Genomic DNA, 12,411 nt, shown 5'->3' with positions numbered 1-12,411 from the left:
CCTATTTGTTTTCTTTATTTTACAAATTATTTATAAGACAATAAGTGTTTAAAGTTGATTCTGCTGGTATAAGGAAACAGTTGAAGTGATCACGCCAGTGTGCGCACACCAACACACACACACACACACGTTTGTTTTTGTGAAAAGTGGGTTCATCCCATAGGCATAATGGTTTTTATACTGTACAAACTGTATATTCTATGGTCCTTCACCAAACCTAACCCTAACCCTCACAGGAAACTTTGTGCATTTTTACTTTCTCAAAAAATCTCATTCTGTAAGATTCATAAGCGTTTTTAAAAATGGGGACATGGGTTATGTCCTCATAAGTCACCCTCATACCTGTGTCATACCCATGTCATTATACAGAGTTTTGTCCTGATATGTCACAAAAACACGCCCCCCCACACACACACATCAGTTCCAGCTATGTTAATTTGACAGCACAGTTGGTTCTTTATCAAAATAAAATTTTATTCCGTAAAATCGGTTCTGTGATTAGCAGTAAATATCCATTACCTGCTTTCAGGTAGTGAAGCATTTACTACACAGAGCCCTAGTTCTCTGACAAGCTATCCAAAATCGCGTTCATAATCGCAGACAGTATAATCGTAAGATTATGAAATCGACGAACTTGTTTGTGATAATTGCGTATCTTCTCAGTGAACTACGGCTCTGTGTTGTAAATGCTGCTCCATCTGAGAGAATGTGAAATAACACATTTGATAACATTTTAACTCCAAATTCACTTCATAACGTCAGTTGAGTGTTTAAAATAAAGCCTTCAGTGAGATGATATGGCTTCCTAAACAGAATAATTAAGGCAGATAATATTTCATTGTATTCTAAGTTGCGATAAAGGCTATGTCAATCAGAATTTCATTATAGATATACTTTACTATCGTAAATTATAATAATAAGAACTCAGATAAACCATATATGGCCATAGTCGTGTGTTTATTAGTCACGTTGAATCAATGAAACCAGTTAAATCTACTGTTTATTCAGCTGCAGCAATAGGCATTTCCTGAATTTCTTCTTTGGGGCATATTTGGATTTTCAGTGCAAGAGCGCCCTCTGGCCTTCAGATGGAGATTTACTGCTGATCACAGAACTGTGCTTCACTGAAAGATACGCATGACAATCGCAGCGTCTGCCTAATCGTGATTTATTGCCTTTGCAATTTAATTTCAGTTAATTGAGCAGCCCTATACACAAGCCTTTAAAGTATTCTCCTTTGCCAGTCTGTGAGAGACACATTCAGAATCAGCACATGGTCACTGTTAGGGGTGTCGAAATTAATCATTGCATCGATCCATTGCGATGGACGATCCTGCATCGATGCAGTAATAGACCATAATCGATTATAGCCTATGACGTCATTCGCAGACACTCATGTCACACGAGTATTAAAAATGCACTCTATTTTTAAATCGGAGCTTGGCTTTTTCCTGCGTATGGAACGAGTTTGCGCTAAAGACTTAACAGCGCTTCCATTCTCTGTTATTTTAGTCCTTTACTTTAGATATTCTTTCATTTCTGCCATTTGGAATGCAGTACATGCACAAAACTCACCTACTGACAGACTTTCATGTGTGCCTTGAATTTGTTTGTCCTGAAGCTCGCAGCTGCAGTTAAATGCACTTGCATGTACTTTTATGATACAAAATTTATGTCAACACAGTTATGTTTACGGAACAGGACCAAACGTCTGATATGTGGAAATAGATCTGTGCATTAGTGTGAATGCAGTCTATAAGGCTGCCAGTGTCAAAAGAATAAGAAAAAAATAAAAGCCCATAACTATTATTATCTTTAAACTTTCGATACTCCGAGCACTCCCAAATACTGAAAGTGCTTTTTGTTTATCACTTGTAATTGTCTATCTGGCCCCCCACTTTATTTTTGCTTGTATATTTTGACACTATATTTACTTTTAATTCTTAATAATAATTAATTCATTATATACTAATTAATTAACATAATTATTTTAAAAAGTAGCCTGCTTTATATAATTTAATAAAAATGCACAAAATAAATTTGTTGTAATCATGATGCCTTGTGAGGCATCGTGATATTGAATTGAATTGAATCGTTGACATGATAATCATAATCGAATTTCATCGTGAAACCAGTGAATCCAGGCTTTGTTTTCAAGTGCGGAACTCATGACATTCGCTGTTCTTTTGCTGGCGAGCGGTTATCAAACAGCGTTGCGTTACTGTGTGCGCCACCTTCTGGATTGCAGGTGAATGGCCTGTATTCGCTGTAAGGCCTCATGCACCGAACCAATATGTTCGTATCGTGACAGTTTTGTACGAATAAATGTATTGTTCCACCCCAAATATATAAATAAAATCTCTTTTTTATTAATTTGTAAAGAAAATTGTCAATATTTTACTGTTATTGTTATGTTTGTTATATGAACTTTTCTGTGATATACTTTTTATTAAACTACTTTTCAAAAAGTTTATGGTCAGTAAGATTTTTTTGTTTTTGATAGATGTTTCTTATGCTCCCCAAGACTGCATTTATTTGATCCAAAACAGTAATATTTTGAAATATTATTTCAATTTAAAATAAGTGATTTCTATTTGAATATAATTCCACATGTAATTTATTTCTGTGATGACAAATTTATCAAAAGCCAATTACACCAGTCTTCAGTGTCACATTTTCAGAAATTATTCATTTTGCAGATTTTGTGCTCAAGAAACATTTCTTGTTATTATCAATGTAGGTTGCTTGTGTTGGTTTGGCCCTAACAATGTTGTTAGTGTGGAGTTCCTCTCCCAGCAAGGGCTAAATTAAAGTTTGTGTGACCCCGGCACTAATTTCATGCTGCACAGTTCCTCGAATAATGATGTCAGCTGATTAGGTTACCAAAATGGTTGTGTTGGCAGTGAACCCCTGACATGTTCTAATGATCCTGAGGCGTGCTGGTTTTTTGGGGCCTAGGAGATGGGGTTCGGGGTGGGCAGCGTGGGCCGGGGGCTTTGGAGGGAGATTGTCCATGTTCTTCAGTTTAGAGGGGGCATGAGGTCGAGGGAAGGTGGAGGCACATTAGGCGAGACAGAGGCTTTGACCTTTTACAGCTATAATATCACTAGAAGTCCCTTTTAGATCAATCAAAACTTGTCTGGGAGACAAAAATGTATTTAATTGTGGTGTTCTATTTTTCTCCTTTTCTCTCCCTCCCTTGTGTTTCTTCACAATCGGACTCACTGAGGGATACGTAATTGAAGTAATAGAGTAATAAGGGCTGGGAAGAGAGAGCTTTGGCCTTGCCCCTATTTCATCGTGTGTCACACAGGTTCAAAGGTCAGGCAGGCTGCATATTCTATTAGGGCACACAGCCTTCATTGGGGCAAATGAGTTTACCCAACAGTAATTAAAATGCCAGCACTGGCCAGGCGAGCTGAATATGGTTGATGGGCCACCGCTAACTGGGTTGACAGCTGCCATGGCTGTCTTTGCCAATATGCTTGGGCCCTCAATGAACAAACCAACTGAAGCCATCACAGATGAGAACGCATGTTCCCTCAACTTTACTAGCGCTCTCTTTCTTTCTTTCTTTCTTTCTTTCTTTCTACCTTTTTTTACACCAAAAATGGGTTTGCATTTTGTTTGCATATCTCAGTTTCTAATTTTCAGTGACTTGTTGGGTTTTTGTTTGGCACTAATTTTACTGTCAATTGTTATGTTTTTACCTCACCAAATATTCAATTTCCTACCTGAAAGCAAGCAAAAATTTTCAACCAAATATGAACATTTTAATGATAACTATATTAGTTAATTAGATAACTATATTAAAAATCGTTCTGAAAGTGATTCTAACGATATTGTCCCTCTGTGCTGTTAACATTATAGTTGCGGTGTGGACTCTGCTATTCATTTAAATTTAGAACAGTTTTTAGAACTATATTATCTTTATTGTTGTTGGTGTGAACAGGCCTTAATGCCCAGTTTATACTTCCGCGTCGAACCTACGCCATAGCCTTTACGCCATAGGCTATGTGTCAGTTTTAATTTATACTTATTATTTTAGATGCGTTGTTGTCCGCATCGACATGCAGTACACTTGCAAACCGCTAGTCTGCAGTGTCCACATGCATTTTGCTTGTGTAACCAAAAGACCATGGCAAAAGCCAAAGAAGAAACAGCTTGTTGGAGAAGCATTATAGCATGATGGTGGCAAATAAATTTCAAATCATTATTTAAAACTACAAAAATGAGACAACAATGAAACAGGAGAAGATTGCATTCTTTCTATCTCCTCAAGGACTTGTATCATGGCAGATCAGCATTGTTTGTCGCAGACAACTACACTGTAAAACCCGACAAGTACACTTAACTCAAAAAAATTGTTGAAACAGATTACATTGAAAATTTTAAGTCAAATTAACTTAATATTTTTTTTAGTTCAATAAAATATATATTTTTAAGTGTCTGTTACCATACACTGTAAACCCTAATAAGTTCACAGAACTCTTAAGTTTAAAAATTACATTACACTAAAAATTACATTTCCAGTTGCCTTAAATTATCTCAGTTATCTTATAAATATTGATATTTCTCATAGTGATGTGTCGTTCGTGAACGAATCGTTCTTTTTGAACAAATCTTTTAGGTGAACGAATCGTTCTCGTTCACGTAATCCACTGACTCATATTTCTCGTTCAGTGAAGTTCCTCCCTCCACAGCAGCGCGGCGCTATAAGCAGCGCATGCGCAGCTCAGTGCACCAGGTAACAACTGTTTCATCCTGTCAAAGAATTACTCAACCTCGAGCCAATAGCCTTCGAGTATAAGATGTGACAGAGTATTTGATTTGTTGAATGTAGTGAACGAAAACGCCCTTCAATGAACGAGTTTCATATGAGTCTGAACTAGATCTAGAGATCTTATCGTTCGTGAACGAAATTACTGAACTGGTACCCATGTCGTTCGTGAATGAGTTGAATGAGCTGATACATAGCGTTCGTGAATGAAATGACTGAACTGGCACACATGTCGTTCGTGCACGAGTTGAATGATACATCTCGTTCGTGAATGAAATGACTGACCTGATGGTCAGGGTATATTCTGGCAAACAGTTTACCAATCACGTTTCTCAATCGGCAAAGCACATGTCGTTCGTGCATTAGTTGAATGATTTAGAAAATCTCGTTCGTGAATGAAATGACTGAACTGGCACACATGTCATTCGTGAACGATCTGAATGAACGGATACATGTCGTTCGTGAATGAAATGAACTGGTACATAGCTTATCTCGTTCGTGAACGAAATGAATGAGAGTAAACCGGGTCAGTCTGCTATTTAGCATGTCAATCTCGCAAAAATGCAAAGCGCAGTTATAGTTACTGTATTGTGCACATACGCTTGTTGTGATATTTAGCAACTCCACGTTTAATCCACGATTGATGAATGTGAATATATAATAAACAAACTGTCTGACCAAACAATTAAAATGCTATTTAGGCAAGAAAACCTTGTGCTTTGTTCATTTGAACAACTTAATTAGACTTTATATATTGAATGCGATTATACACACATTTTAATAAAGCCAGATCAGTTTTTGTAACAAGTGAATACGTTCGTTGACTTAAGACATAACAACACAATACACTTTTTGCTATCTGCTGGCTTATTTTGTGTAATACGAAGAAATGGTCACTGAACGAATCAGTGAACGATTCTGAACGAATCATTTTGGTGAACGAACTGAAAATGAACGAATCACTAGAAAGAATCATAATTTCCACCACTAATTTCTCAACTTATAATTAGAGAGTACTTCACTCAAAATTTTCTGTATTTTTCAACTCATATAATGTGGGAAATACCCTCAAACATAGTCTATTGTTGTCCATCCTAAACCTAACCACAGGCTCTACTCTTCACCACAACGGTAACACTACAAAAACAACATAATAGAAACCTTTGTGAGTTCTGACATAACACAACGTTTAAGTACCAACTTAAATCCCTCTATGTTAATCTTGTGTAAAAACACACAAAATAACACTTAATTTCTACATTTATTTTCGTTGTTTTCTGATGCAAAGCATGCTGGGAACTTGAAAACGCAATAATTTTTTAAGTTCACCTTACTACAACAATTTTGAGTTTACAGAACTTATTTAAATTAAGTCCAATTAACTTTCATTAATATTTGAGTGCAATTAACTAATTTCATTTGATTAATTTCACTGTTCGGTTTTACAGTGTACTGATGTATAATGCTGTAGTATAATAAATGAAAAGACACTTGTTCTATGCTTCGTTTTATTTTATATAAGAAGGTGTAATAGTAAAATATATTAAAGTGCACTTAAACACACAAAACTCAAGTACCTATGGAGGGAGGAGTTCAAGCAGACCCAACACAGCGCTTGCGGTCCGCATAGATTTGACGCGGTGTTCGATTTTTGGAGAGGTGCACGTCAGGCTTTATCGTAGGCTACAGCGTAGGTTTGATACAGATGTATAAATCAGCCTTAACCAACTGACCCCGCATATGTTGTATGAGTGAGATGAAGGGTCACTGTCCATCTCTGGTTTGGTGCTGGGGGTTTGGAGTTGGACACCAGGCGCTACAGAGCTTATTCACACGGGTTGGTTGTTAATTTGAGGCCACACTGGTATTCCATTGTGAAGCCTGTTTCTTTGGTTGATGTTAGTGGGAGGGCGAAGAGCCCCCCTGCACTTACTCTAGGTTTCTCTAGGGGTATGAAAGTATGTGAGAGAGGGAGCTGCTTTGTGATTTGTGTAGTTTTACTCACTTCTCGCATCGTGCGTCAGTAAGCATTCGCTGCGAGGCATGTTGACGCTGCAAAACACTGTACATAGTTGGCACAGAGACTGAGAAAGCATTCTGTCATTGAAAGAGACCATCCCAGCAGGGCATTGTAGAAATACCTGAGTGCTAAAACAGGCACATTCCTGTGTGTTCACTAGTGTGAGGGCCCTATTGTTCAGCTCACCTCCGAACACAATGCAGGGAGCAGGAGAGCCTTGAGCCTCGCCCGCCAATCCCAGCTCTCCAGGAGGGCTCTAATCACGTATCGCGCAGTTCAAAACCCCATGCACTCACACACCCGCCCACCTGTACCTGCTCAATTCATTTCAATCTGTCACCCAACTAAAAAAGGGGCATCTGAGTGTTTTTGTTTCTTTTTCTTTTTCTTTCTTTTTCCCCCTGGATGTCTTGTGAATGAAAACACATCTGTGAACAAATCCGTTGTCTCAACATACCCTTTAGCCAGTCTTTACACCTCGCTACGCTCCATTCACTTTTCAAAATTAGTTTTTAATGCTCTGTGTGTATTCTATCCAGGAGCCAAAATATTACTCCACTGTCACGTCACCTGCTCAGTATTTAAATGCTAAAAGCATTAAATGCTGGAGCAAAGATTATTTCAGCAAATGTTCTGAAAGGCACTGAAGGCTCTTAATCCCAGATTTTGTAAAGTTTTCTTAATAATAAATACAAACTAATAATATTATTCGTACTAGTCTTAGTATTTTGTAATTATTAGTATGAATAAACCTTTGCCAAATCTGGTATAAGATGTTGGCTCATTATCATTATTATTATTATTATTATTATTATTATTATTATTATTATTATGCCTAAAATGCCATCATTACTAAAGGTCTTTATATCTTTGCAGCAACTTTGTGACAGGAACAGCCTGCTGTGAGAATTTTGCTCCTCTTCGAATCTGGGACACAGAAAGGTATGTTTTTGTATTTCTACATAAATATATACATATATATATATATATATATATATATATTAGGGCTGTCAAAAATAGCGCGTTAACGACGTTAATTAGTTGTTTGTTGTTAATTACATCAAATTTTTTAATGCATTTCACGCATGCGCAGTGTGACAAATTATTCAGGTCAGGAAAGTCTCGTCGATCTCTGAATTCTCAAGATAGTAAAAAACAGCGGCGAGCGCCACGACGAAAACACAGAAAGAAGCTTAAGGTTTTACCCCAGTTACTCTCAAATACATTCATGCCAAGCTCGATAAACAGAGACGACTTTGATACGCTGGAGCTTCTTCCTGTTATAGCGTCCTGTGTTTCACACTGTGCATGCGCAGAACGCATACATGCAATGCAGCGAAAATTACAGCTTTTTGGAAAAGCATATGCATTTTACTTGGTTTTACTGGCACTTGAAGCCTTCAGAACGTGAAAATATCGATCCTAAAGTATTGTGGCAGAGCAAATGAACACCTCCCAAAAACAAGAGTGCCCAGAGTGCTGCTTATGTGACGGTGGCGCATGTTTGTGTTTCTGAGTTCATTCTTTCGAGTTTCTCTATGCACAATTTCATAGATATGTGACTATATTTAACCACTGGTTCACCTAAAACTCTTACACTATCTGTAGTTAAATGGCATGGATTGATATAGTGCTCAGGTAAATTTAATCTAAGTACTGTAAATGTTAAACTTTTGAAATTCAGAAAAAAAGAACCATATATTGATGAATCAATACATGAAAATGATGTATCTGTGTCCTGTTATTTATCTTTTGGTATGCATTTCAGAAAAAAAAAATGGTTAGGATTCAGGTGTAATTGCAAATAGGGATTAATCCTGATTAATCCACTGAAAATTCTGATTAATTTGATTAAAAATTGTAATCATTTGACAGCCCTAATTTTATTGTAATATCTATTTGTCCTATTGAAGGTTATGGTATTTTTGTTTTGTCAGCAAACCTTTACATCATCATTATTGTTATTATTTTACACAATTAATTGAAATTATATGTTGTGTAAATAGCCCCGCAAAAATTAGTTTTCTGCTTCTTATCGAAATTACCATTACAATTTAAGATTTAATGCATAAGGTTTCATAGCAACATTTAGTTAAATGTGAATCCTACATGTATAAAACTCAAAAAGGAATTCTGATGTGTTTCTATTAGAAACTGTTCATTTCACACGAAGTGAAAGTAGAAACTTTATCATGATGTTGAAAGTCTGCACCATTATCTCTTTCTCTTTGGGAAGTTCAAAGCTGACTTAAAAATTCCTGTCATGAAAGGCCAGGCTTAAACCTGATACAACCTGACGGGTTTCCGTAATTCCTCAGCTTTACCTGTTGAATTCAGCCTACTTGCATGTTGTCAGTTTTAGGAAAGTAAAGAGGAGATGGTTGGTGGGGGAGGGGGGTGAGTTCCGGTACCAAATGACAAAGAAATCTGAGATGGGAAAAATTGCAGAGAAGGAGTAGAGGCGATTCCAGACAGATTTCCTTGGGAATCACACGTTCAATAGAACACCGGAACACAAAAGTTGAGGCAAGATTAAAGTGACCCACCGATGTGCTTGTGTTTGATCTGTGAGGCGCGGGTCGCCAGTGTCAGCTTGATGGACACGTGGGCTGACCGGCTATCAGAATGCAGATGCACGCACAGGTACACAGGCCATTGAATCAAGTTAGACTTACTACAGCCCTGTTAAACTAGGAACCAATTAAGGTTACACAGAGGTGTGACAGTCAGTGAACAGGCAAGAGTCTTTGTTGCTTTGATTTAAAACAGACATTTTTTCAGAAATGTTATATATCATCAAAAAGTTTGGGCTTGGTGAGATTTTTTTTTTTTCTCATGATTTTTTCAAAGAAATCCTTTATGCTTTATCGAAGCTGTATTTCTTTAAACTGTAATAACTGTATATTATTACAATTTGAAATATATTTTCTATTTCAGTATATTTTAAAATGTCATGATCCTTCAGAAATCATTCTAATATGCTGATTTGGTGCCCAATATATAATTCTTATTATAATGAATGCTGAAAATGATTATGCTGCTTTATGTTTTTGTGGAAAGTCAGTGTTTAATTTTTTAAGGAATCTTTGCTGAATAAAAATCTAAATTGTAACATTCCAAATGCCTTTCACTGTTGAAAAATCTAATGCATCCTTAATAAATAAAAAATATATAATATTTTTGGACCCACTTTATATTAAGTGGCCTTAACTACTATGTACTTACATTTTAATTAATAATTTAGTACAATGTACTTATTGTGTACATGTTTTTAGATTGTACTTATATATTTTTTTTAAACTACATGTATTACATCTGTATTTAATTTCTGTAATTACATTTATAATTACACTGTTGACCCATACTTTACACCTTAACCCACCCTTAAACTTACCCCTATCCCACCTCAATAGCAGCAGAAGTGTTTTACAATACAATATGAACACAATAAGTACATTGTACTTATTTTTTATGTAAGTACATAGTAGTTAAGGCCACCTAATATAAAGTGGGACCATATTTTTATTTTTAAATCCAGCTGACCCCAAACTGTAATATTTCGCAATATAACTGTTTTTAAAGTAGTTTTTTTCTTTGATCAAAAGACTGTAAAGACTGTTATACTGTGAAATATTATTAACCTTGAGCATAAGAGACTTCTTAAACAAACACATTAAATATCTATATCCCAAACGTTATATATACTATACATTAATTTAATTATTATTATTTAAAAATTCTTGATTATTAATATTAGCTTCAGGTAATATTTTATCACATATAGTTGTACTTTCTTTTAGAAGAGAGGTTTCAGTAGATTTTTGTGTCACACATTACTGGATTAGTTTTATGTGAAAAATATGTGCATTTTAACACTGAGAGCATTACCTGAGTGTTAAGTGTCTCAGGAGCGTTTAGTGACCTGTCCTGGAGTGAGTCGTGTTGTCTTTGTGTAACTGCACTAGGGTCAGTTGTATCCTGCCATAATGTGTTCCCGTCTAGTAATCAGGTGCACCTTGTGTGAGGAGCACAAAGCCGCCAGTCACAGGGGGCTGAGAAACCGACTGATGAGTGGAGGGGCTGGGGGGTGACAGGGAATGGGGGCTGTGTATGTGTGTGTGTGTGTGTGTGCGTGTGTTCCTATGTCTCCCTTTTTAACATTTCCCAGACAGGCAACCAGCATAACCCTGCATAAACATAAAACACATTCAAGCAGTTACATTTACCTCAGTCAGAACAAACATCCAACCTGTTTGCCACAGGAGTGTTGACTGTACAGTAGCTCTGTAATGTCAAGATTGGTTTTATGTTAAGCAAAAGAATAGCTAAGTTCACTGGATAGTAAAGGATCTTCAGAAACACAGTAGCATGTTGTTTTCTATAGTGTCTTTTAAGTCCAGTGCTTGAAAAATGCTTGATATAACCATCAGGCGGAAGACAGACGATCAATCCCCAGACACCAAAGCAAAGTTTTACTGCTTTGCCAAAATGGATGTGAATGTTGTTTTAATGTAAATGTATTAAGTAATATTTACATGAAAATGGTAATATTGTTTTTTTTTTTGCCATACGGATAGCATGGAAAAATTATTCTAAGCACCAAATGTGAGTAAATAACTCAGTTTTTTTCATAAAAATTATGTAAAATGATAGGTGGGACAAAAGAATGGCTCAATTTGATGTGGCAAAAGTTTGTTTTAGACCCTGAATATGGATTACGTTGTCTGTGCCAACTTTTAATTCAACTTTCATAATAAAGAAATTTCTGACTTGCCCTGGACATGGCACTTATGCTCTTTCTTTAATGTCTTTCTCCTCTTTAATGTAAAAAGTCTGTGATCAGCCATAGTCAGGGAAACCCAAGTGGCGCTTTAAAAGGACCCCTAAGTTTTCATGGGGCTCTAGAAAATCAAGGAATCTCACAATTGCCCAGAAATTCTTGACATTTTTTCTCTCAAAGAAAAGGGTTAAACGGCTGGATCCTACCAAGAGCTGTTATACAAATTGCAATCTCATTGTTTTTATGAGAACACGTGTGACATTTAAAAGTCTCCATTGTCCTGTTTCATGGCTAAATTGGTTGACATGCAGATGGCACAATGTGATTTCTGTTTGTTTTAGGCCCTGAAAACCTCAGCAGGGCTCTTTATGTACCTGTCTCACATCCTTTCAGGGCACTGAATGTTTCCCCTAGCTTCCCTGTGCCAGTTTACCCTCTACACTTAACCTTACAAGAGCTTTAGCTCAAAATGACCCTTTCCTGTGGATCTAACACCCAAAGAAATGTCCTCATCATTTCCCTTTTTCAAAATCCATCAATTCATTAAAGTTCCCTTTCATAAAGTGTGTGTGTGTGTGTGTGTGTGTGACCCAAATGGTCAAACAAAGACAAAGGACTGTTAGTGAGGCAAGACTCACCATTTTTCTTGATGGCCCTGAGACCATAACTCTTGACTACTTATGAACACATGCCATTCTTTATATTGTAGAATAGGGATTTATACAATCCCAAGCAAATTGCTAAAGATTCTTTTTTAAATTCTATATGTATACATATTATTATTCGATTTTTTTAATTATAAACTATATATTTAAATTATAAACTATATAT

At 36.4% G+C, this 12,411-nt stretch overlaps 1 protein-coding gene across 6 annotated transcripts in view; it reads left to right on the top strand.

The window, feature by feature from the left end:
* The window catches only part of fbxw4 (F-box and WD repeat domain containing 4), a 33,931-nt gene that overhangs the window by 15,186 nt on the left and 6,334 nt on the right, over positions 1–12,411 (top strand). For 5 of the 6 annotated variants that reach the window (XM_052612967.1, XM_052612963.1, XM_052612964.1 and 2 more), the window contains one exon: positions 7,677–7,742. The exons of the other annotated variant lie outside the window; for it this stretch is intronic. In XM_052612967.1, the coding sequence (XP_052468927.1) occupies positions 7,677–7,742 (66 nt within the window). The remainder of the gene's footprint in view (positions 1–7,676; positions 7,743–12,411) is intronic. 6 annotated transcript variants of the gene reach the window in all.

The sequence above is a fragment of the Carassius gibelio genome, chromosome A13 (genome assembly GCF_023724105.1).
Source record: "Carassius gibelio isolate Cgi1373 ecotype wild population from Czech Republic chromosome A13, carGib1.2-hapl.c, whole genome shotgun sequence".
Classification (NCBI taxonomy): domain Eukaryota; kingdom Metazoa; phylum Chordata; class Actinopteri; order Cypriniformes; family Cyprinidae; genus Carassius; species Carassius gibelio.
This window is presented reverse-complemented; position numbering and strand designations above follow the sequence as displayed.